A 25267-nucleotide genomic window follows, 5' to 3' on the forward strand; every position below is an offset into this window, starting at 1 on the left:
CCACAAAAGTATGTGGAAACCCATTCAAATTAGTGGATGTCTATTTCAGCCACACCCGTTGCTGACAGGTGTATAAGGTTAAAGTCGGAAGTTTACATAAACTCGTTTTAATGACTCCAACATAAGTGTTTCAACCACTCCACAAATTTCTTGTTAACAAACTATAGGTTTTGGCAAGTCGGATAGGACATTTACTTTGTGCATGAAACAAGTAATTTTTCCAACAATTGTTTACAGACAGATAATTTCACTATCACAATTCCAGTGGGTCAGAAGTTTACATACACTAAGTTGACTGTGCCTTTAAACAGCTTGGAAAATTCCGTCATGGCTTTAGAAGCTTCTGATAGGCTAATTGACATAATTTGAGTACCTGTGGATGTATTTCAAGGCCTACCTTCAAACTCAGTGCCTCTTTTTGCTTGACATCATGGGAAAATCAAAAGAAATCAGCCAAGACCTCAGAAAAAAATTGTAGATCACTAGTCTACTACTGCACATGGGGACAAAGATTGTACTTTTTGGAGAAATGTCCTCTGGTCTGATTAAACAAAAATAGAATTGTTTGGCCATAATGACCATTGTTATGTTTGGAGGAAAAAGGGGGAGGCTTGCAAGCTGAAGAACACCATACCAACCGTGAAGCACGGGGGTGGCAGCATCATGTTGTGGGGTGCTTTGCTGCAGGAGGGACTGGTGCACTTCACAAAATAGATGGCATCATGAGGCAGGAAAATTACGTGGATATATTGAAGCAACATCTCAAGACTTCAGTCAGGAAGTTAAAGCTTGGTAGTAAATGGGTCTTCCAAATGGACAATGACCCCAAGCATACTTCCAAAGTTGTGCAAAATGGCTTAAGGAAAACAAAGTCAAGGTATTGGAGTGGCTATCACAAAGCCCTGACCTCAATCCTATAGAACATTTGTGGGCAGAACTGAAAAAGCATGTGCGAGCAAGGAGGCCTACAAACCTGACCCGGTTGCACTAGCTCTGTCAGGAGGAATGGGCCAAAATTCACCCAACTTATTGTGGGAAGCTTATTGAAGGCTACCTGAAACATTTGACCCAAGTTAAACAATTTAAAGGCAATGCTACCAAATACTAATTGAGTGTATGTAAACTTCTGACCCACTGGGAATGTGATGAAAGAAATAAAATCTGAAATACATCATTCTCTCTACTATTATTCTGACACTTCACATTCTTAAAATAAAGTGGTGATCCTAACTGACCTAAGACAGGGAATTTTTATGAGCATTAAGTCAGGAATTTTGAAAAACAGTTTAAATGTATTTGGCTAAGGTGTATGTAAACTTCCGACTTCAACTGTATCTATCTAATAGAACTCAAAGGGGTTTCTTTAATGGAATGTTAAACTCTCTAATGTTAAACATGTTAAGTGTGGTGTACCGCAGGGCAGCTTTCTAGGCCTCTACTCTTTTTACCAATGACCTGCCACTGGCATTAAACAAAGCATGTGTGTCCATGTTTGCTGATGAGTCAACCATATACGCATCAACAACCACAGCTAATGAAGTCACCAAAACCCTTAACAAAGAATTGCAGTCTGTTTTGGAATGGGTGGCCAGTAATAAACTGGTCCTTAACATTTCTAAAACTAAGAGCATTGTATTTGGTACAAATCATCCCTTAAGTTCTAGACCTCAGCAGAGTCTGGTAATGAATGGTGTGGCTGTTGAACAAGTTGAGACAAAATTACTTGGCGTTACTTAAGATTGCAATCAGAGGGCTGATATAAATACCATGCATGCCAGTCTCTCTTGGCTAAGACTTGAGGAGAGACTGACTGCATCACTTCTTTTTATAAGAAACATTTGTGTTAAATCCCAAAATGTGTGCATAGTCAGCTGACACACACACACACACCACCAGGGGTCTTTTCAAAGTCCCCAAATTCAAGGAAGAGTACAGTATTATATAGAGCCCTTATTGCTCAAATAAACAGCAAACCTAAATAGTTTGTGTATGAATAGGCTACGTGTCCCTTTTTAAAAATGTATGTAGTTCTGTCCTTGAGTTGATGTTCTGTATTGTCATTCTGGTTCATGTTTTGTGTGGACCCCAGGAAGAGTAGCTGCTGCAACATCTAATGGGGATCTTAATAAAATACCAATAACAAGAATACTGGGATTCATCCGTGAAGTGCACTCTTCTTCAGCATGCCAGTGGCCATCTAAGGTGAGCATTTGCGGGCTGAAGTCGGTTACGACGCCCAACTGCATATCAAGACCCTGGTGAGGACAATGAGCACAGATGTGGAGGTCCTGGCCTAGCGTGGTTACGAGGACTGCGGTTGTGAAGCCTGTTGGTCATACTGCCAAGTTCTCTAAAACAACAATGGCAGGGAAACTAACATTGAATTCCCTGGCAACAGCTCTGGTGGACATTCCTGCAGTCAACATGGCAATTGCGTTGTGTGACCAAACCGCACACTTTGTCCCAGGCACCTGTGTAATGATCATTCAGTTTAATCAGCTCCTTGATATGCCTCATGGCTTGGTTGGATGAATTATCTTGGCAAAGGAAAAAACACTCACTAACAAGGATGCAAACAAATGTGCACAGAATAAGAGAAATAAGCTTTTTGTGCGTATGATATATTTCTGGGATTTTTTTTATTTCAGCTCATTAAACATATTGCATTTATATTTTGTGTGTCTCACTCACACACAGACACACTTTAACTAAGCAAGTCAGTTAAGAACAAATTCTTATTTACAATGACAGCCTACCAAAAGGCCTCCTGCAGGCTGGGATTAAAAATATAGGACAAAACATCATGGCAACAGCACATGACAACACAAAACAGGGCACAGACAATACATCATGCAAAGCAGCCACAACTGTCAAGAAGAGTGTCCATGATTGAGTCTTTGAATGAAGAGATTGAGATAAAACTGTCCAGTTTGTTGCCTCTCGTTCCAGTCGCTAGCTGCAGCGAACTGAAAAGACGAGCGACCCAGGGATGTGTCCAAGTAGCCTAGTGGTTAGAGCGTTGGGACAGTGACCGAAAGGTTGCAAAATTAAATCCCCAAGCTGACAAAGAAAAAAATAATAATCTGGCGTTCTGCCTCTGAGCAAGGCAATTAACCCACTGTTCCCCATGCATGTTAATTACGGTAGCTCCCCAGACCTCTTGAGGGGTTGGGTTAAATGCGGAAGACACATTTCAGTTGAAGGCATTCAGTTGAACAACTGACTAGGTATCTGCTCTTTGGGGACCTTTAACAATGTGTGGAGGATGAGGGCTGCAGTAGATATCTCAGATAGGGGGGAGTGAGGCCTAAGAGGGTTTTATAAATAAGCATCAACCAGTGGCTCTTGCGACAGGTATACAGAGATGACCAGTTTACAGAGGAGTGCAGTGATGTGTCCTGTAAGGAGCCTTGGTGGCAAATCTGATGGCCGAATGGTAAAGAACATCTAGTCGCTCGAGAGCACCCTTAACAGCCGATCTATAAATTACGTCTCTGTAATCTAGCATGGATAGGATGGTCACCTGAATCAGAATTACTTTGGCAGCTGGGGTGAAAGAGGAGCAATTACGATAGAGGAAACCAAGTCTAGATTCAACTTTAGCCTACAGCTTTGATATGTGCAGAGAAGGACAGTGTACCATCTAAGCATACTCCCAAGTACTAAACCCTCAGAGGTAGTAATCACACCTGTGGAAAGAGGGGCATTATTTTTACCAAACCACATGACCTTTGTTTTAGAGGTGTTCAGAACAAGGGCAGAGAAAGCTTGTTGGATACTAAGAAAGCTTTGCGTTTAACACAAAATCCAGGGAGGGGCCAGTTGAGTGCAAGACTGTATCATCTGCATATAAATGGATGAGGGAGCTTCTTACTGCCTGAGCTATGTTGTTGATGTAAATTGAGAAGAGCGTGGGGGCCTAGGATTGAGCCTTGGGGTACACCCTTGGTGACAGGCAGTGGCTGACACTGCCGGTCACCAACACTTTTGATAAACTGGGCAAAATAGAAATAAGCCTATAACAGTTAGGATCAGCTTGATCTCCCCCTTTGAATAAGGGACTAACTGTGGCTGCCTTCCAAGCAAAGGGAACCTCCCCAGAGAGGAGAGACAAGTTAAAAAAAGGTCAGAGATAGGCGTGGCGATTATAGGGGCAGCAACCTTAAAGAAGGGTGTAAACCATCTGACCCAGATGGTTTTTTGGGGGTCAAGTTTCAAGAGCTCCTTTAGCACCTCGGACTCAGTGACCACCTGCAGGGAGAAACTTTGTTGCGGGGCAGGGGGAAAAAGCTGTAGGAGCATCGGGGCTAGTCGCATTAGAAAGGGTAGCAGATGAGGAAATTAGTTAGGATCAGCGGAGTCAAACAAGAATCCTGACTTATTGAAGTGGTGATTAAAGAGCTCAGCCATGTGCTTCTTGTCAGTAACAACAACATCAAGCTATACCAATTTACAGAGGCCAGGTCATGGAGGAAGGCTTGCTCTTTAAAGTTTGACAAATCAGAACAGGACGTTTCACTGAGAAGCCATTACGAACACAGGCTGTAAAACAGTGATCACTAAGGTCATTACAGAAAACATCAGACTGATAACTATCAGGATTATTTGTGAGGATAATGTCGAGGGGAGTAGCCTTTTCTGGGTGTTTGGAGTCATACCTTGTGGGATCGGTGATATTCTGAGAAAGATTTAGGGAGTCCAATTGATTTAGGACTTGGTCAGGTGGTTTAAGCATGTCCCAGTTTAGGTCACTTAGCAGGACAAATTCAGACTTAGTGTAAGAAGCCAGGAGAGAGCTTAGGGCAGGTAGGGTACAGGCCGGTGAGCTATTTGAAAGTTTAATGCTTAAAACCAGAATATCAAATTGTTTGGGGACAGAATTGTGGGGGCCAACCGAACACTGAAAGTGATCGTTGGTAAAGATTGCCACTCCCCCACCTTTGGAAAATCTGTCTTGCTGAAAAAGGTTAACATCAGTATTCAAAACACTCTCCACATCTCAGTAATGTAATGATTGGAGCTGTGAACCCACACTTTCAATTAATCCATTTTAGGTAATAAGCTTCTAGTGTTAACATGCAGAAAACCCAGGCTTTTACGAGAGCAGAAATCAGTGAAACATATCAGAGCACAAGTCAGAATTGGGGCGACCAACAATAGATGGGCCAGGGTATACATGAACATTTCCGGATATCATCAACAGTAATACAATCAAGGCACGGTAGAGGACAGGGAGAGCTCTGCAGTGTTGATTTATGACATTTGAATGTGCATTAGATGGCAACAGGATCATATTATACAGCAATTATCAGGTAACATAAATACAATGCCGGTTAGAACAGGATGTGGGGCCAAAAGTCAGTGTAACCAATAGAGTCCCGAGTGTGGGAACAAACAGTGTGTCCCACGGTCAGGGTAAACAAGAAAGTTCAGAATCAACAAAGCATGCAGGAGTCGAGGCAAATGGCAAAATGCACAAGAAAAAAAATATTCACATGCGGCTAGCCATTGTAAGTTCAGAGTCACTTGCCCCAACAGTGCCTGGAGGCGAGCAAATTTTCCAAGCTGTTTAAAGGCAGTCAACTTAGTGTATGTAAACTTTTAACCCACTGGAATTGTGATACAGTGAAATAATGTCTGTAAACAATTGTTGGAAAAATGACTTGTGTCATGCACAAAATAGATGTCCTAATGGACTTCCCAAAACTATAGTTTGTTATCAAGAAATTTGTGGAGTACGGTAGTAGACTTCAACTGTAAGTATTCAGACCCTTTGACTTTTCCACATTTTGTTCCGTTACAGCTTTATTCTGAAATTGATTAAATAAGTTTTTCCCCTCAATCTAAACACAATAACCCATAATGACAAAGCAAAAACAGGTTATTTGAAATGTATTATAAATAAAAACATTAAAAAACAAATAACTTATTTAAGTATTCAGACACTTTGCTAGGAGACTCGAAATTGAGCTCCGGTGCATCCATTGATCATCCTTGAGATGTTTCTACAACTTGATTGGAGTCCACCTGTGGTAAATTCAATTGCCTGGACATGATTTGTAAGGTAACACACCTGTCTATCTAAAAAAAAAAAAAAAGGTCCCACAGATTCCTTTTCCTATGGCTTCCTCAGGGTGTGAACAGTCTTTAGACATAGTTTCAAGCTTTTATTCTGAAAAATGAGCGAGATTTATCAAAACGCGTCAGTGGATAGCTGACTGTCCTTCGATTAGTTCATGCGCGCGAAAGTTGTAGCTCGACATTTTCTTTATCTCTTTTATTGAATAGTTTACCGTCCGGTTGAAATATTATCGATTATTTGTTAAAAACAACCTGAAGATTGATTATAAAAAACGTTTGACATGTTTCTACGAACTTTACGGATACTATTTGGAATTTGTCTGCCCTTTATGACCGCTCGAGCCTGTTGATTTCTGAACATAACGCACCAACCAAATGGAGGTTTTTGGATATAAAAATAATATTTATCGAACAAAAGGAACATTTATTGTGTAACTGGGAGTCTCGTGAGTGAAAACATCCGAAGATCAAAGGTAAGCGATTAATTTTTATGCTTTTCTGACTTTCGTGACCAATCTACATTGCTGCTAGCTGTTCGTAATGTTTTGTCTAGTGATCGATAAACTCACAAACGCTTGGATTGTTTTCGCTGTAAAGCATATTTTCAAAATCTGACACGACAGGTGGATTAACAACAAGCTAAGCTGTGTTTTGGTATATTTCACTTGTGATTTCATGAAAATAAAAAAAATATATATTTTTTTTTTTGGCACTCTGCAATTCAGCGGTTGTTTACGAAAATGATCCCGTTAAAGGGATCCGTGCGCCAAGAGGTTAACAGCTTCTACCCCCAAGCTATAAGACTGCTGAACAATTAATCAAATGGCCACCGGACTATTTACATTGACCCCCCCTCCATTTGTTATGTACACTGCTGCTGCGCGCTGTTTATTATCTATGCATAGTCACTTCACCCCTACCTCAATGTACAAATTACCTTGACTAACCTGTACCCCCGCACATTGACTCGGTACCGGTACCCCCTGTATATAGCCTCATTTTTATTTTGTGTTACTTTTTATGATTTTTTACTTTAGTTTATTTGGTGAATATTTTCTTAAGTCTTTCTTGAACTGCACTGTTGGTTAAGGGCTTGTAAGTAAGCATCTAAGTAAGCATCAAGGTCTACAGTTGTTGTATTCGGCGCATGTGACAAAGTTAAAATTGCTGTTCAATGAATGGCAAGTTCAATTAACGATAGTCCTTCAATCCATAGCTCCATCTGACTGAGTGGTAACATATTTTCCAGCCCCATCCCTCAGCTTTATTGCAAAGTGGCTCGGCTGCCGTTTGGCTGATAACCCAATTACAAATTGTGGCCTTACGGCAAAGGCACTTCCTCGTACGTGATCTGCACATACGGAGATTTCATGGGTAAGTGCCAATATTCAAAGTTATAGTACAAGTAGAAGCTCTTCTCCTCTACCACCTTCTGATAAGCCTCCGCAAGACTGAGGACAAAGTCCATGTACGACTGGTGAGGTCGGAAAGGGTGATAGAACTTCCGGATGTCGTCGGCCAGGGTCTTCGCAGAAGGCACCCGGAAGATAGAATCATCGTCCCCCAAGTAGGTCGGCTCCCCACTGTACAGGTAGATCTTAGTGTAGTTGGTCTGGGATCGGCTGGACAGCTTGGCTCCCTGCTGAGTAAGATACCTGTAGGTGCGATGGACGAACTGGGAGCAGTCGTAGGAGTCAAACCACACGGTGGCGTTGGGGCCGGGGTCTGAGCGGACCGTCCACGTCTCATAATAAATCCCAGTCTGGTTGTCGCCCTGGACCCACAAGGCCATCTCGTTGAACTGGCCACCTAGGAGAGACAGTAATCGTTATTTATCATACCAGAGGGGAGTTTGGGTTTGCAAAACTCTAACATGCGCAATAAGTAAATCATGCTGCATTCACCTATAATCCATGTGTTCACGATGCAACAGGTATCACACCAGTGTTTTTCATTAAGCCCTGTAAAGGAGTGTTTTGAACCACAAGCTCACTATAAAAAAACATTTCTAAAGAGATTGGCTCGGTCTGAATGCAACCACAAGCCCTACCCTTTCAGTGATTGCAGATCTAAAGGAATCAATATGGTGATGGTTACACCTAACATTCCAACCCCATTGATGAGTTATTTGTTGACTTTATTGTCAGTCTGGTCTTCAGCAGAGCAGAGTAGTGATGATAGGCCTAGTTATTAAACAAAGTTAAGTGCATGACCCTCCACATCCTCATTTTTACATTTAGCAGACACTCGCATAGCAATTAGGGTTAATCTCAGGGCACATCAATAGACTTTTCACCTAGTCGACTCGGCGATTAGAACCAGCAACCTTTCGGTTACAAGTCCAACGCTCTTAACCATTAGGCTACTAGCCGCTCTTTAACCACTAGACTACCTGCCGATCCTAATGGATCAACCAGGCTGCCAAAAGATCTAAAAGACAATACTACCAGATTTCACATTGCCCTTGGCCTGCTCAGTCTTGTTACCTGAGATCTCTCCCACTTTCTCCAAGGTGCCATTCTCAGACCAGTGGACGTCATCAATCCCCTCAAAGAAGCATGCAGCTCCCTGGTTGCACCAGAAGGGGTTGTTAGTCTCACGTCTCAGGTGAGGGAAGGTGCAGTTGCCCAGCTGGAAGAGTTCATACCACTCCATGGTGTAGTTTCTCCCCGTTTCAGCACTGCTGAACCCAATGGCATCATGCATGATATGCTAGGAGTGAGAGAATCAAATCAGTTACAGAGATTTGTAATGCACCAGGAATCTGTGTGTGTGCATTAGGATTTCTGTTATACAAAATGTAGTGGCAGATATTTAAATTGACCAGACATGAGAAATTTACTGGACCCATATGCATTGGGTGTGTAACCTGATTAGGGCGTCCACCCACGGTGTTCAGAATGACAGAAATCACATTTAGAAGATGGTAATTGGGGCGGCAGGTAGCTAGTGGTTAGGGCGTTGGACTAGTAACCGAAAGATTGCAAGGTCAGCTCGGGGATTCGATAACGTAAAAATATGTCTTTCTGCCCCTGAACAAGGCAGTAAACCCACTGTTCCTCAGTAGGCTGTCATTGAAAACAAGAATTTGTTCATTACTGACTTGCCTAGTTAAATAAAGGTCAAATAATCTTAACAGAACATCAAGTCAGCCAACAAGATGAGTAATGAAAAGCAAAATCACGAGCCTATGCATAGTCGGTGTGTGAGTTTCAAGTTTGGGGAAGCAAATTTTCAACAAACATGCACATTTACAATAAAGCATTCCATGCATCTGCAGAGTTATGCAAGATAGCCTACTATTCGGTAATGTGATGAGTAGATAGTCATAATTTAGCCTAACAATCACTCACTGTTTGCAAAAAAAGACCATTCAATGCATGGCTGAGGCCTGGGTGGCTGAGCACAGGAAAAACCCATTATATACACACACAACTCTACTACACTTTATATGACTGGAGACATTTGCAGAATATTTTGTTAATAGGACAAATTAGCCTACTCTGACAAAAAGATCTTTAAAAACGACATTGTCCATATAATAGGCCTACAAGAAGGGGACACGCAAATAGAATGACATCCAACTAAACTGGAGAAGAAAATGATTGTCCAAAAACAAACTTAAACGGCACTGACCCAACAATCATGAATTGTATATGCGCACTCACCGGGGTTATGGCCAATGCTCTCCGCTGGTGCCAATAAGATAGGCTATAGGCCTACTTTTGTTCGCTCAAATAGGTTGCATTTTTATAACAAAATGACATGAGTATTTTCATTGTCTTCTCGTTACAGTAATAACCATTTGCTTTCCAAACTACTGTATGTTTTCCTGCGATACCAATTAGAAATATTGCAATATGCCTGGCTGGGCCTCTACTTTTCACTGACAGTTGCAACTCGACAACTGGTATTTGCCGACCATGCGCAATTGCTGCCTTTCCTTCTGACTGAAGGCAATGCGATTTTAAAAAAATCCACAATTATAATTTAAAAAAATTAAGGCTAAGGGAAGCTAATGATCAATCCTCGAAAAATAGTAGCCTATTTTGAATGGTTTCATTTATTTCTGTATAGACAGGAGTAGGCTATAATTTTCGCAATTTACTTAGGGAAAGCTTCCCCTAGCCTTATGTACACACCGCCTATGTCAATCTACTATCCCCCATAGTAGAAAAGTTTACCTATTCTATTGGTCAGGTGAAGAAGTTGAATGTGGAGGTCCTGAACTGGCATGGTGACACGTTGTCTGCGGTTGTGAGGCCGGTTGGACTGCCAAATTCTCTAAAACAACGGAGACGGCTTATGGTAGAGAAATGTACATTAAATTCTCTGGCAACAGGGCTGGTGGACATTCCTGAAGTCAACATGCCAAATGAACGCTCCCTCAAACGTTATACATCTGCGGCATTGTGTTGTGACAAGACTGGACATTTTATAGTGGCCTTTTATTGTCCCCAACACAAGGCGCACCTGTGTAATGATCATGCTGTTTAATCATCTTATTGATATGCCACACCTGTCAGGTGAGGGGATTATCTTGGCTAAGGAGAAATGCTCACTAACAGGGATGTAAATGAATTTGTACACAAAATGAGAAATAAGCTTGTGCACATGGAACCCTTCTGTGATCTTTTATTTCAACTCATGGGACCAGCACTTTACATGTTGAGTTTATATTTTTGTTAAGTGTATTTCCATCAACTGTTATGTATCAATGAATATGCTAAAAAGCATTATTTCGCATTTTCTTTTTTTGCCCTGAACAAATCGGACAATGCCAATTTTATTTATTTGTAAAAAAAATAAAAATAAAAGTTTTTAAAAAGCGTCTATTACCAGCTAACAGAAACCCTGGTGTGTCTCTGGTGTGTGTCACACACACACACACACACACACCACACACACACACACACACACACACACAGTATGACAGCTGTGCAACTTCCCCAAAAAAACGAAACACACTACTTACCATTTTCCCCAGCAATGATCCATATTTAAACTCCCACACCGGAGCTTGCATTCGAAATAGCGAGATGATATCCCAGTTATTCATGTAGGGGATCCGACCATCCCTGTCGCCGGTGGGGCAGAAGGGGAACATGGCTTCACAGTACGAGTCCGCAGCGGGTCGATAATCAAATCGCCTGTCAATGTCAATTACAGTTTGTGACAGAGGGTTGGATTGGTAGCTAGTTAGTGTTTATAAAATATAGGTCTACACCAAAGATTATTGTAACTAAACCCTTTCATCTACCTACACTGACAGGGCTTGAAAAACGTTTTCTTAGCTAGACAGGTATCACATGACATGTTGTCGAAAACAGCTCAACTTTGGCTAAACAGCAGCAGCCGTCTTACTTTATTTAACCTCTTAGAATTGAACATTTGCCATAACTACCTGTAAGGAATCGGCCATTCTTGCTTTCCATGGACACCTCGGGAATGTACAATCTCCAGATAGTAAAATAGGACTGAACACGTTAAAACCACCGTTGGTCTCATCTCAAGACACTTCTTTTAACCGCAGAAGACAAGCAGACGTTTCCCGCGTACTTCCGTGGTGCGGTCTTCGTCTTCTTCGATGAGGTTTATCGGCGTTTGGCATTCAATAAATGTTGCATTACCGCCACCTACTAGACTGGAGTATACTTTGCTTAAAAAATATATAATGAAACATTTATTTAATGAACAAATACCCTACCATCTAACCCTACACTCACTTAAAAACCCACAACCCTACTCCACTATTTAAATCTATTTAGTCCTGCCTCAGGCAGACAGCCTGAAAGGATGGGACAGCACTACTTAACACACCCTGTAACTCTTCTGATGTCAGGTCTCGAACACCCAAATGCATCTCTGCAGGTGCCACCACAACCTCAATTGTCTGTGACTTATGTTCCATCCCTGCAGAACAGTTGACAACCATTGCTATAAATGCAAAAATTCCAATCTTTCTGAAACATATATCACTTGTTGGCCTATCCCTCTGTACTGGTACAACTCTACTATACACACCACTCCTCTCAGGATCCCTCCCCCTTGACCCATTTTCCTCTACTTTCTTCACTGCCTCAGAATATGACAACTTCTGCACTACTCAGACATTTCTGATCCCCAGCCCCATGAGCATCCCTACAATTAACACATGACACCCCAATGCTACACATTACTTTGTCTCATGGCCCTTCTACACACTTCTCACACCTAGTAACCTCTATCCTACACACTGCTGCCACATGTCCATGAGCTTAACACCTGTAACAACATACTGTATTTGGCACAAAAGCTTGTACGGGATAACTTACAGAATATACCCTAACATCCACTTTGTCGGGCAAAGACTCAAAACTCAAAAGAACAGACAACGACTTACCAAACGAAGAGCATCACAAACACTGGGAATCTTCCCCCTTCAGTTGGTCAACTTTCACATTTTCTCTACCCCAATAATGACTCCTTTCAATTGTGCCCTTTTCTTGAGAGCAAAACAATTCACATCTCTTGTCCCTATTCGTTTAACACAGAGCACCTGCTCCCTCTGACCAGCAGAAACACAAACAATTATCTCAAGACCACTTTGGGTTACCTTCACCGATTCTACAGCACCCAACTCCTTTTTCACACACTCTGAAACCACAAATGGATCAGCCAAAAGGCAAGGGTCCACTTTTTACAAAAATGTCACTCCTACCATCACATCACATCTTTATCCTGACCCTCGGGCTCCGAGAACTTCACCACACATACGACCTTCGATACTTTGCTCTCACTCACTTCCATTCCTCCTCCTGTCTTCAATATGGCATACAGCTCACTCTGCTTACACTTTCTATCCTTCTTCTTTAACAAAGCATATACGTTTTTTCTGGCATTTTTAACCGATTCAAGCTCACCCTCTTCCTTCCTCTCTCTCTTCGACCTCCTCTGCCTCTTTTTCCCTCCATTCCTCCTCCGTACTCCTAGTACACTCCTTATAATAATATTGCACTTCTCCTGACATACATCTTGTTCTTGCCCTCTCAAGGGACGCCATTTTCCCCTGGCTACGACTCCTTTCTTAGAAGAGTTAGTTAATATGACTGCTCAGTAATCACTACTGTCGCAACGGCCATTAATGAGGTCAGGTGGTAGCCTGTTTTACTTTGCGATTGGCTGGAAATGAGTTAGTTATCATTGTTCTGAATTTAGAACCTGAATTTAGAAACTGAATTTGAAAACTGAATCTGAATGCATCTGAGAAATTGAATATATGAAACTTTGGTAAACTTGATACACAGAAAATTAATGCAATATCTACCATATTGAAATTAAATATATAATTATTGAATTTGAATATTGAATTAAATTGAAATGTAATTTCAAAACTGAATGCAATATTCATTCAATTCAGTTTCAAATCATAATAATGATTAAATTTGTGCATTACAAATAAAAAAATATTGAATTCAAACAGATTCAAATGATAAAATTCAATATCCTAACACGTATTCAAAATTATAAATTTAAAATATAATTTCTGTTGGCACTGAAATCACTCCATAGACCCATGTGGACAAGAAGAATAAACTTGTCACCACCAGCACCTTCATGTGCAAGGCCCTGCTCCAGGAGATTTTCAACGCATCGGAGCCATGGTACAGCAGGATGTGCTCAAATTCGCCTGATTCAGACACTGCAGCGTCAAAATTGAGGCTCAATAGTGATTCTCTGCCCTTCCTTGTGTTCATAATCGCTGATGTAACATGTCTGGATAGGGGAACGTTTGCTTTCAGAAACAAGTCATGTCAGATCAGTGATGACCTTAATAAGGAAGGAATGAGGGTTCATTTTCAAACATGGCCAAAGCTTCTCTTTTGTGTTGTGTGCCAGTAAGTGAAGCTGTATTGTAGATGTCTATGGTTATGAGAAGTTCTCTCAAAGTAGGAAGATTTCCTATGGTTTATAATGGTGGAAATGACTTATAGGTCAAATAGTGAAAGAGACTTGATCAAATAGTATTTTTCCTTGCATTAAAATTGTGAACTGTATGCACATTTGTACTCACATAACAAGAAACGCATGTTAATCTCAGGTCTAAATGCGCACAATGCGCATTGAGTTCGGAATGTAAGCAGATTGACCTGACCACCTAGGTGGACTTTCTTGAATTTTATTCCTATCTTAGTTCAGTGTAAATGCAATCAGTCCAGCCTATCCACTGTGGTATACATTCTATAGGAAGAGAGACTGCAGATTCTTTCAAACAACAACTTCATTGTAAGATTTTGAAAAATTTAGCAATTTCAACAACCACTCATATAGTTCCGAGTTGAAAAGCCCAACGAACACAGTTGGCTCTTTCCTTTTATAGAAAGTAAATAATCTTATCTATGTGACAGTTAGCAGATGTGAGGAATCAGGGCTGGGAAACAATTTGAGGTACTGTAACTCAGCTCCAGTGAGCTCCTGCCCAAGTCAAGCACTGTATTGCAGTTGTTATTTGATTTGTTAAGCAAATTATAACTACTGAACTTATTTAGGCTTGCCATGACAAAGACATTTTTATGATTAATTTTATTCATTTGTACAAATGTATACAATTTTCTTTTCACTTTGACATTATGAGTTATTTTGTGTAGATTAGTGACAAAAAAATGACAATTATATCCTACTTTGTAACACAACAAAATGTGAAAAAATCCAATGGAGGTGAATATACTGTATCCGATGGTCTGCTGTACAAATACAGTCATGCCTAGCATAATAAAATGGAAATGGACCTTTGAAAAAACAATGAAAGCACCAGAATACCATGTGATGTATAGGCTATATTTCATTTAGGCCTACTACTTGAATTGTGACCACAAACTAAGTTGCATAAATGGGAGGAAAAAGTGAGATCCGAACACAATGCAGCCAGAGTGCATGCATTTTAATACCAGGTATAATTGCAATAAATTCAAAGCCTGTGTTCGGAATGTAATCCTGTCACGGCTGTTCGACGAGGGATAATGCAAATGGGGTCTGAGAGAGTGCTGGGATTTTGGTTAGCCAAGGTGTTCTCTGAAGAGATGGGTTGTCGGCCTGCTCATCTGCAGATATGACCCCAGCACCGTACAGTCCGGGCACTTCTCTATATTCCCTATAAAGTCCACAACCCTCTCCACAGCTTCTTGGCTAAGCACAGTGGAGGCGTTCGCCTCAAATTTCCCAACTAAGTCCTCCTGACTCAATGGCTTCCTCCAGTGGCCGTAGAAGGTATTACACCTGGCTGTGACACTCTCCCCATGCTCCATCTCTACTGTCACCTCGCAGTACATCTTGTCGAAGCTGGGGTGGTTGTCTTGGGGGTTCTCGACTCTGACCTTGGCCAGGAGCTCCCTCAAGGCCAGCCTTTCTATCTGAGGCCCGCTGAAGGAGTTCACGGACACCTGGTTGTCCAGCAGGGCTGAGCAGGCATTGAACTGAAATGAATGCCTGGCCTGGTGCTCCATGGCTGGGAAGGGGCAGTCAATGTACCTGGAGGGAGGCACTCGGAGCACCACCTTCTGGACCTTACAGAGGTCAGGTTCTCCGGAGGCTCCAAGCTTAGCCCGGACTGCCAAGGCGGCATCCACCACCCAGTGCATTCCCAGGTGGGCCGGGAAGCGCTTGATGGCCACATCCTGCTCCTCCAAAACCCATCGAAACCCACCACCACAACCATCATTAGTCCCAGGGAGCTCCGAGGGACTATAGTCTGAGTAGAAGACCCCGAAGCCAGACTCGAGATCCAGGATGGCCTGACTTCCCTCCAGCCCCAGCAGGGCGAGCTTGGCGGCCTCCAGGCCTCTGCGGGCGGCATTGCCAGTGTGGAGGGGTTTGGTCTGGGTAGCTGCATTGGCCATGGGGGCCCCCGCGGAGGAGGCAGCGATAGCCAGAGAGTGGACACACTGGGCTGGGGAGAGGGCTAGGAGCTTAGCTGAAGCTGCTGCACTGCCCATCACTCCCACAACAGCAGGAGGGTGGAACCTGGGAGAGAAGAATCAAAAGTTTAGCACTGGGGGAAGATTGGAATTAGAAGCTCACCAGAAATGTGGTATTTTAGATTTGAGTGCAATAGCTAATGTGTGTCAAATACATCCTGTACAATGCATGTACTGTATATCTCTACTCACAAATATGATTTGAATAAGCAATTGTGACTACAAATATACAGTAATTATATTGGCAGTACAAAACAAACTGCCAACATATTTTGTACAAACAATAAAAACAAATTGCATGCATGCAAATCCACACATTTATTGGCATTCTCATTTATACCTTCTAGGTATATTGTGGGCCTCCTTGGAGAACCTCATGAGTCGCCCCTGCACCTCGATGCCTACGTTGAAGGCCAGCAGCAGGTCCAGGCCAGATGGCTGGGTGGGCAGAGTCTCTGCCAGGGCCAGGAGGGCAGGGAGCACCGCCCCAGAGGGGTGGGTTGCAGGGTGCCACGTATCATCAAAGTCCATAGAGTGCACCTGAGGCGAGGTACATTCAGAGAGGTGAAACGTTAAGATATAAATAGAGGGGGATCACGTGACCCCTGAACGAGATGGCCGCATGAACTAGCAGCTCCGCACAAGTAGTTTCCAATTCCTAATCTTATCTCCACTTCAAGTTTAAACTCATTTAGCTTTAGTCAAAAAGTCATGGCGGCTACAAAAGGCGACACTACAGGTGACATTTTTACCCGGACTCGAGCATTAGCGACGGAAAAAGCCTCCAAGAAGCAGCTAGCTTCAGAAAAAGCTAGCGCCATTAGCCAGGAGCAAGAGGACCCGTTCCCCCCCGAGGCCCAACGAATGCCAACCTCGCACTCTGTCGAAGACATCTTTTCTGAGCTGAGATCCCAACGTACAGAACTCAACACTAAACTAGATGCCATTAACGCTCAGCTCAGTGCGATAGGGGGCAAGGTGACAATCCTGGAAAATGCTTTGCCTGACATAAACAACAAGATAACCATAAACGCGGGGCGCCTGGACGAGGCAGAGGGGCGAATCCTATCCACGGAAAACTTATTGACAGACGCCATGGAAACAATAGCATATGCGGAAAAAAAATAGAGCAGCTGGAAGAGAAAACAGAGGACCTGGAAAACAGGGGGCGAAGGAATAATTGTGTTCTATTAAATCTGGGCGAAAAAGAAGAGGGAAACATGCCACTGATCCGCTACCTGCAAGACAAACTTCCCGAGTGGCTCCACCTGTCCACCGACAGGCCCATAGAACTCGAGAGAGCTCACCGAGCACTGAGGCCCCCACCAGCAGCCAGACAACCACCGCGCCCAATCACCATACGTTTCCTGAGATTTACTGACAAGGAACGAGTCCTACAGGCGGCGAAAACCAACACCATTACAGTGGGAAACGCCAAACTCACCTTACACCAGGACCTGTCAGCTGGAATATGCCGAAAGCGCCAAGAGTTTGACGAGGTGAAGAAATGCTCCATTGACCGAGGCATCTTTAGGGGATTCAAATACCCAAACGAGCTCAGGATTCTTCACCAAGGAGCCCTGCGACACTTCAAAACTCCCGAAGAGGCAAAACGTTTTTTGAAAGACAACCCCGGTCAATGAGAAATGGACCGATTACTGTTATTACTAAAGGAGGTAAGACAACATATAGCCAATATCCAAAGACCCACCCGCCCTGCTAAATGTCATTATAGCCGTCTAATCTATATTTATGTTCCTTTAGCTGAGAGGGATAGGCCCCATATTATAACCTAGGCCTACTATATGTAGGCTGGGCTATTGATTTTATTTTCTCCCTTTTTTAATGTGGTCTGGACGGGGGCTACGTTGTCATTTACTCAATACGGGGCGGAGAGGATGAGGCATTTCTTTGGTGGGGAGGGGGAGACGTTGTGCGTTGCTAACTGTTCCCGTTTGTTTTTTTTGGAACACAGAATTGTGACTGAGCGGGGAGGTAATAGATCCAACGGGATATGTCGAGTTGTTTGGGAACTCGGCTGGGGTGTTCAGAGATTGTTATTTTATGTAAACCATTTATTTTCCTTTTATGTGAACGCAGCTGTAACTACTATCCACCTTTACCCAGAGATGACTTGCACTAAAGTTCGATTACTGTTCGATGACGATGACTAGTACCTTAAATCTATTGACATGGAACTGCCATGGTCTAGGTCATGCAATAAAACGGAAAAAGATACTATGTGCTCTAAAAAAGGAAAAAGCAGACATCGCGCTATTGCAAGAGACACACCTCTGTGATGCTGAACATGCCAAACTCCGCAGAGCTTGGGTGGGACAGGTGTATTTCTCATCTTTCAAATCCAACAGTAGAGGTACAGCCATACTTATCCATAAGAATGTTCCATTCATAATTGACAAAAACATATCTGATCCGGAGGGGAGATTTATTTTGATAACTGGGTCACTGTATGGGCAACCAATTACTATCTTAAACATATACGCCCCTAACACAGATACTCCTGCTTTTATGTCGAAAATGATAACCCTGTTCAATGAGCATTGTGTTTCCTTTGGAGTGTTGGCCGGAGATTTTAATTGTACCCTGAACCCAACCCTAGACAAATCATCTCAAGTCCCCACCACAAATCCTAGATCTGCAAAGATGTTGAACTCTCTTACTAAAGAGATGGGACTGATAGATATCTGGAGAGAGACTAATAGCTCATCTATGGACTATACATACTACTCTAATGCCCATAACACCTACTCCCGTATAGATTACATTTTTATCCCAAAGAGTTTAATAAATTCAGCCACGTGTACAATCGGACCCATAGCGCTTTCGGATCACGCCTTTGTCCACCTCCGCTTTGACCTCTGCAAAAACATCCCGAGGTCAAAGAGCTGGAAATTCAACACCTCCATGCTATCAAACGAAGCATTCCATACATTGGTAACTACATGGATAGACAACTACACACAAGACAACAAAGATTCTCCTGTTTCTCCGGCCACAATGTGGGACGCTGCTAAAGCCACACTAAGAGGTCATCTAATTGCATATGCTTCCTCTAAGAAAAAAGCAATGGAAGCACACAGGCTAGATCTGGAGAGGGAGCTGGAACGCTGTGAAAAAGTACATAAACAATCCCCAGACAGCACCTCCTGGAGTCAACTTAAAGCAGCCAAAGCCAAACTGAATTTGGACTATCAATTAAAAAAAGAGCAGTCAGAGCGTACAATTATGGCTATCCGAACAGCAGAGGACGAGGTCACATATGACCCAAAAAAGATCAATTTAACTTTTCATGATTTTTAGTGCAAACTATATACCTCTGAGAGAAAACACACGGAGGCAGAACTCCACTCCTTCCTAGAGGGAATCTCGCTGCCTAAACTATCAGAGACCGACCAAGAAGATCTCAACTCCCTCTTCACTCCTGAGGAGATCCTGGAGGCAATTACCTCCATGCCACCTAATAAGTCCCCAGGCCCAGATGGATTCCCCAGAGAGTTCTACAAAGCTTTTTGGCCCCAGCTTAGCCCTATTTTCATGCCAATGCTGGAGGATTTTTGCAAAAACTGAGTTCTCCCAGACTCAATGCACACAGCTCGCATTACAGTGTTGCTCAAAAAAGACAAGGACCCTCTATCCTGCTCCTCCTTCCGGCCCATAAGCTTGTTGGATTTCGACTACAAAATAATTACCAAATTGCTCGCCAAAAGACTAAACACTCTTCTTCCCAAAATAATAAAAGCGGACCAAACTGGATTTATTAGAGACAGATACTCTTCTGATAACATTCGCCGTCTTTTTGATATTATTGATCAAGTAAACGCACAGAAGACACCTGTCCTGCTGGCTTCACTGGATGCTGAGAAGGCGTTCGACAGGATGGAGTGGAGCTTTCTGTTCTCAGTCTTAGAAAAGTTCAATATGGGCCCAAACTTTATTAAATTGATCAAATCACTATACTCTCATCCAAATGCCATGGTGACTACTAACGGACTGAACACAGATTCCCTTTGGGACGGGGCACAAGACAAGGGTGCTCGCTGTCCCCCCTGCTCTACTTGTTGGGGGCGGAGCCTCTGGCAGAGTTGATAAGGAGCAATCCAAGTATTACAGGTGTTCCTGCAGGCGGCCTGCAGCACAAGATTTCGCTTTACGCGGATGATGTCTTGCTCTACATATCCAACCCTGAGAAATCCCTTCCTCCCATTTTAGACACAATTGCTCAGTATGGCACGTTTTCAGGTTATAAGATTAATTTTAACAAATCCACTGTCTGCCCTCTCAATATTACACTCACCAGTTCTATGAAGACACTATGCCCATTCCAATGGAAGACACAGGGGTTTCAATACCTTGGGATATTCATAACACCAGATCTGAATAGGCTTTTCAAGGAGAATTATCTTCCACTCCTGGATCGAATCAAGAACAACCTCCAAACCTGGATCTCCCTCCCAATTAGCTTAGTAGGAAGAATTAATGTAATCCGTATGAACATCCTCCCTAGACTGAACTATTTATTTCAGATGCTCCCATGCTATCTCCCAGCTTCCTTTTTCAAAACAATTAACCAAAGCATCACCAAATTTATATGGGGCAATAAAAAACCTCGGATCAAGCTCTCCACTCTATCGAAACCTGAATCTAAGGGTGGTTTTGCCCTTCCCTCCCTTCAATTGTACTACTGGTCTGCCCAAATCCGCAACATGCTAACATGGATCACAAACAGACAAGAGTCAACGTGGAGCCAGATAGAAACCCAATCCTGTGGTTCATTGCCACTAAGCTCAACTATATTCATTAATAACTTTAGTGAAGTGGGCAACATAGCCAAAACATTTGTGATTTACAGCACCCTACTAGCGTGGAGGGACTGTAAGAAATACCTGGGAATCTCCTCCCAAATATGTTCTCACTCGCCTATAGTAGGCAACCCAGACTTGCCAAAAGCCCTGAGGGAGGCCAACTTTAATCTTTGGCATACTCTAGGAATCAGGACCTTTTCAGACCTATTTCATCAGAAGACCACTACACTGAAATCCTTTCAAGAGCTCTGCAGTGAATTCAATGTGCCAAGATCCCATTTTTTTAAAATATCTTCAAATTAGACATGTCATCTCCTCATTTACTTCCAAGAGGAGGTTTAGAACTCAGTTGAATGAAGTTGAAACCCTTCTTGTCACAGCACAATCCATTAAAGGCAAAATATCTTATATCTATAGACTCCTTTCTGAGAAAGGAGGATCCTCCTTTACTCCTTTGAAAATAATCTGGGAAAAGGACCTTGGTCTGACTATCAGTGATGAGTTATGGGCGGAGGTTTGCGACAGGGTATACTGCTCCTCTACTAATGTAAAAATGAAAGAATCTAATTACAATTTTTTTTACAAATTTTATTACACTCCCTTGAGACTCCATAGAATGAAAACAGACATTTCTCCTAACTGTAAAAGATGTACCTCTGAAAGTGGAACCTATATGCATGTATTTTGGAGCTGTAGAGAGATTGCCAGATTTTGGCAATCTATACATACTGCTGCACAGAAAATACTAGATGTACAGTTTGATATGACCCCGTGTCTCTATCTTCTTAATGCCCAGCAGGACTTTGTTCTTGATCCTGACAGAGAAAATTTGCTTATGACCATTACATACTTTGCTAAGAAATGTATTCTTCTATTGTGGGCCTCTAGTACCTCTCCTACATTTAAAATGTGGATTGACCAGATTGTTGACTTTCTCCCTCTTGAAAAGCTCACTTATGACCTCCACAAGAGACAGCCCAAGTTTGATAGACTCTGGTCACCACTACTCAACTATATTTCAAATTGGACAAAGTGAATGGGGGGATCAGGGAGATGAGCAGATGCGTGTTGTGTAAGGTGCTGTAAAATCTAAAAACTAATTATTGGCTCGTCATCTCAGCTAAGGCTGGAAATAGCTAATAAGAACCTTGATAGTGCTGCTGCAAGTTCTATATTTTAAATGTTGTTATAATTATTATTTGTGTGTGTGTGTGTGTGTGTGTGTGTGTGTGTGTGTGTGTGTGTGTGTGTGTGTGTGTGTGTGTGTGTGTGTGTATGTATGTATGTATGTATGTATGTATGTATGTATGTATGTATGTATGTATGTATGTATATATATATATATATATATATATATATATATATATATATATATATATATATAAAAACAATTTTTTATTATTATTATTTTTTTAAGTCTGTCACATCTGTGAATGTGGAATGTGTTTGGTTGGTTGATTGAAAACTTAATAAAACTTTAAATTGAAAAAAAAAAGATATAAATAGAATAGAGCTGATACGATGACCTATTCTACATGACAGACATGCATATCTGATACTAAATGCATTTCTGTCTGAATGTTCTGTGACATTGCACCCTCCTGAACAGGCTCCAGAAGTGAACAAAATGTTCAAATTTGGCCATACAAAATGTGCTACCACGGTTTGCTCTATTGAACACAACCCAGTTCAGGATTACAGATACTTTTGAGAAACTAGATGATTACTTCTTGGATTACTTATTAAATGCAGATAGGATGTTTGCGAGAAAAAAATACAGTATGACACTTTTCTGTTTACCAATGACATTCAATTCAGCCTTTAAAAAGGCGCAAGTTTAAGTTTTTTCCAACTAGTCTGATCACAAGTCAGAGACCACTATGATGACACACCAAGTGCGTTTGATTGATCATTTTTGTCTTCTTCTAATGCCTCTTAAGGGGAAAGTAATCCAAGGTAACTAAAAATAATCAGATTACGTTACTGAGTTTGGGTAATCCCAAAATTACGTTACTGATCACAATTTTGGACAGGTTCTGTAAATGGATTACATTTAGAAAGTAACCGACCCAAGTATTAGGTCACTAACAACTTGAGGAAGTGAAACATACAGGGGGAATTGTGATAAAACTGAGTACTGAATAAAATGCATTCTCTTATTAATATTAACATCTTATAAATATTAACATTTCAGAGTATAACGCGTCAATCAAATCTCAATTAAAACGTCAACATTTACCACAGAGAAAAATAAGGACAAAGGGAGGGATTTGAATAGGAATATAATGAGATTAAGAGGAACATTGAAAGATAAATCACTTGGTAAGTATATGGGGGCGCACTGTATGTGAGATGTCTTACCGCTATGCCATTGACGAAGGCAGCATACTGGGGTGGCAGTGTCATCCCAGATCCTCCCCACACACTGCTCCTCTCCACTGATTTGAAGAACTAAGATCATACACCATCAACAGCATCAGAAACTCTGAGGGTGGACCGATTAGTAACCTGCCTCTAGTCAACCATATAAGTCCCCATTTTAGATTTTAGGGTCTAAATATCACAATTGTGCTAAAAATATCTCGTACATTATCATTGTTAACTCAGGATATCGTTTTTCAACAATAAATGTTGAAAAATAACTGTAGGGGCAATGGCATATGGCATATATGGTATGTAGCAAATGGCATACATAACTATAAACATGTAAACAATTGAAAATAAAAAGTATATACAATCAGAAACATATTTTGGTGTAAAAATATGACCATACTGTACAGTATATGCCGAGATTGATATCAAAGTTTACAGCCACGTGCCCATTGTGGCACGTGTCATTTCTGTTTACACGCAGAAATGCCACAAGCACAGCCATATACACTGCTGCTTGCCTGTTTCCTTGTCTGTTGTGAAGTACAGTACTTATATATAGTTTACCTGGCTGTACTGTAGAGCTTTGCTGAAGACCGCTGTACTGGTCCCCAAGAGCCCCACTCCCAACGTGTCCAGCATCATCCTCTTACTCCTGCGGATCACAGTATCTGTCAGGTGAACTGCGTTGAGGCTGGAGATGGCCGCGCCAAAACTCTCTGTGACACTCTGGAAGAGACAGAGGAGTTCACGTTTTATTGCTACCCCGACAGCAGTCAATTCCAACTGAAATCAATGGGGATAGCATGGAGCCCTTATAGCAATAGTAGTTATTCTCACTGTAGGCAAAGAACCCAAGTGAAGTAACATCAATTTTGTCTATCTAACTACTAGCATGAGATCCACTTTGCAAATATGCCTTTGTCTTGCAGAATCTTGTGCCAAACAAAGTACACTAAAAGTTGTTTGTGTAACACTGACATGATGGGAAACCTTGCGTAGCATTGTGCCGCCCCTACTATCCCTTGTCTCCTTTTGGCTGTGTACATGACCAGGGATCCCTTTTATATCATAAGAGAAGGCATTTCTCAATACTGGTTTACAAACTTTCCAGAATGGCCAAACCAAGGCATGCTTACTGAGGTGTGGGAACTTTCATGACAACCAAAGACAGTTTTACTTCTACTTGTCTTTTTTGATTGCTAGTACCACATTTCATTCCTTTTATGGTCTTGTCCTAATGTGTTGTATTGTCTATGTGTTTATATTTGAGTATTGTCATGTGCATTGTCCTCAGTTCTTTATGATTGTCATGTCATTTAGCATACGCTCTCATCCAAGCGACTTAGTCGGTGCATCCTAGTAAGGTATGTAAAACAACCACATATTAAAGTCATTGCAAGTTAAAAAAAACATTTTAAAAAGCTGCTATTAGAAAAATGAGTGCTAGAAAGAAAATATAAGTGTGAGTGGGGGGGGGGGTTCAGACATTTTCGGAAGATGGGGACAGTCTGATGGTTGTCGAGGGGGAGCTTGTTCCACCATTGGGGTACCAGGACAGAGAAGAGCTTTGACTGGGATGAGCGGGAGTTGGCCCCTCCATCAAAGGGGTGGAAATGCCGAGCAACCAGAGGTGGCAGAGCGTAATGCTCAGCTCTGGGTATAGTGACTGAACCAGATGATTTGAAGACAAGGATTAGACTATCCATGCAGAAAAAAGTACTAATGCATTATTGTTTAGTATTATAGTATTCTAGGAAAGCTTTAATCAATTTTATTCCAGCCATTTCACATGACTACTACTAGGGTCATGAGAAAAAGATCAGAGTTCACAGTGATTCTAATAAGCAGATTTGAGGAACTCAAGCATGCCACTGCGTTTCGTAACTTCAGTTTTTTTGAGACCCACACACACTGGACATTTGACGCTGACTCTGTAATTTGTAAATCCAGGAATTCCCCCATTTGGTTCAATGGATATGGAAATGAAACAAAGCTACAATGTGAGCTATAAGCACATTGACTAAAACCACTGCAGAA

General features: G+C 41.9%; 2 protein-coding genes across 3 annotated transcripts; both read right to left on the reverse strand.

Moving 5' to 3' along the window:
- Window positions 1-7091: 7091 nt before the first annotated feature.
- Window positions 7092-11641, reverse strand: cln5 (CLN5 intracellular trafficking protein). Of its 2 annotated transcripts, none has more exons than XM_039015072.1 (4): window positions 11486-11641; window positions 11057-11231; window positions 8568-8649; window positions 7092-7890 (listed from the first exon to the last, which is right to left on the reverse strand). In XM_039015072.1, the coding sequence occupies exons 1-4, from the start codon at window positions 11587-11589 to the stop codon at window positions 7403-7405; spliced, it is 849 nt and encodes a 282-aa protein (XP_038871000.1). In that variant the 5' UTR covers window positions 11590-11641; the 3' UTR covers window positions 7092-7402. The 2 variants fall into 2 exon arrangements, with proteins under 2 accessions (XP_038871000.1, XP_038870998.1); XM_039015070.1 differs by having other exon boundaries at window positions 8568-8793.
- A 2946-nt stretch (window positions 11642-14587) lies between these two features.
- Window positions 14588-24258, reverse strand: acod1 (aconitate decarboxylase 1). The gene is made up of 5 exons (XM_039015069.1): window positions 24209-24258; window positions 23795-23956; window positions 23219-23308; window positions 16375-16574; window positions 14588-16080 (listed from the first exon to the last, which is right to left on the reverse strand). Exons 1-5 carry the CDS (start codon window positions 24230-24232, stop codon window positions 15117-15119), a joined length of 1440 nt encoding a protein of 479 aa, XP_038870997.1. The 5' UTR covers window positions 24233-24258; the 3' UTR covers window positions 14588-15116.
- Between the last annotated feature and the right edge of the window lie 1009 nt (window positions 24259-25267).

This window comes from Salvelinus namaycush, chromosome 19 (genome assembly GCF_016432855.1).
Source record: "Salvelinus namaycush isolate Seneca chromosome 19, SaNama_1.0, whole genome shotgun sequence".
In the NCBI taxonomy this organism is placed as follows: domain Eukaryota; kingdom Metazoa; phylum Chordata; class Actinopteri; order Salmoniformes; family Salmonidae; genus Salvelinus; species Salvelinus namaycush.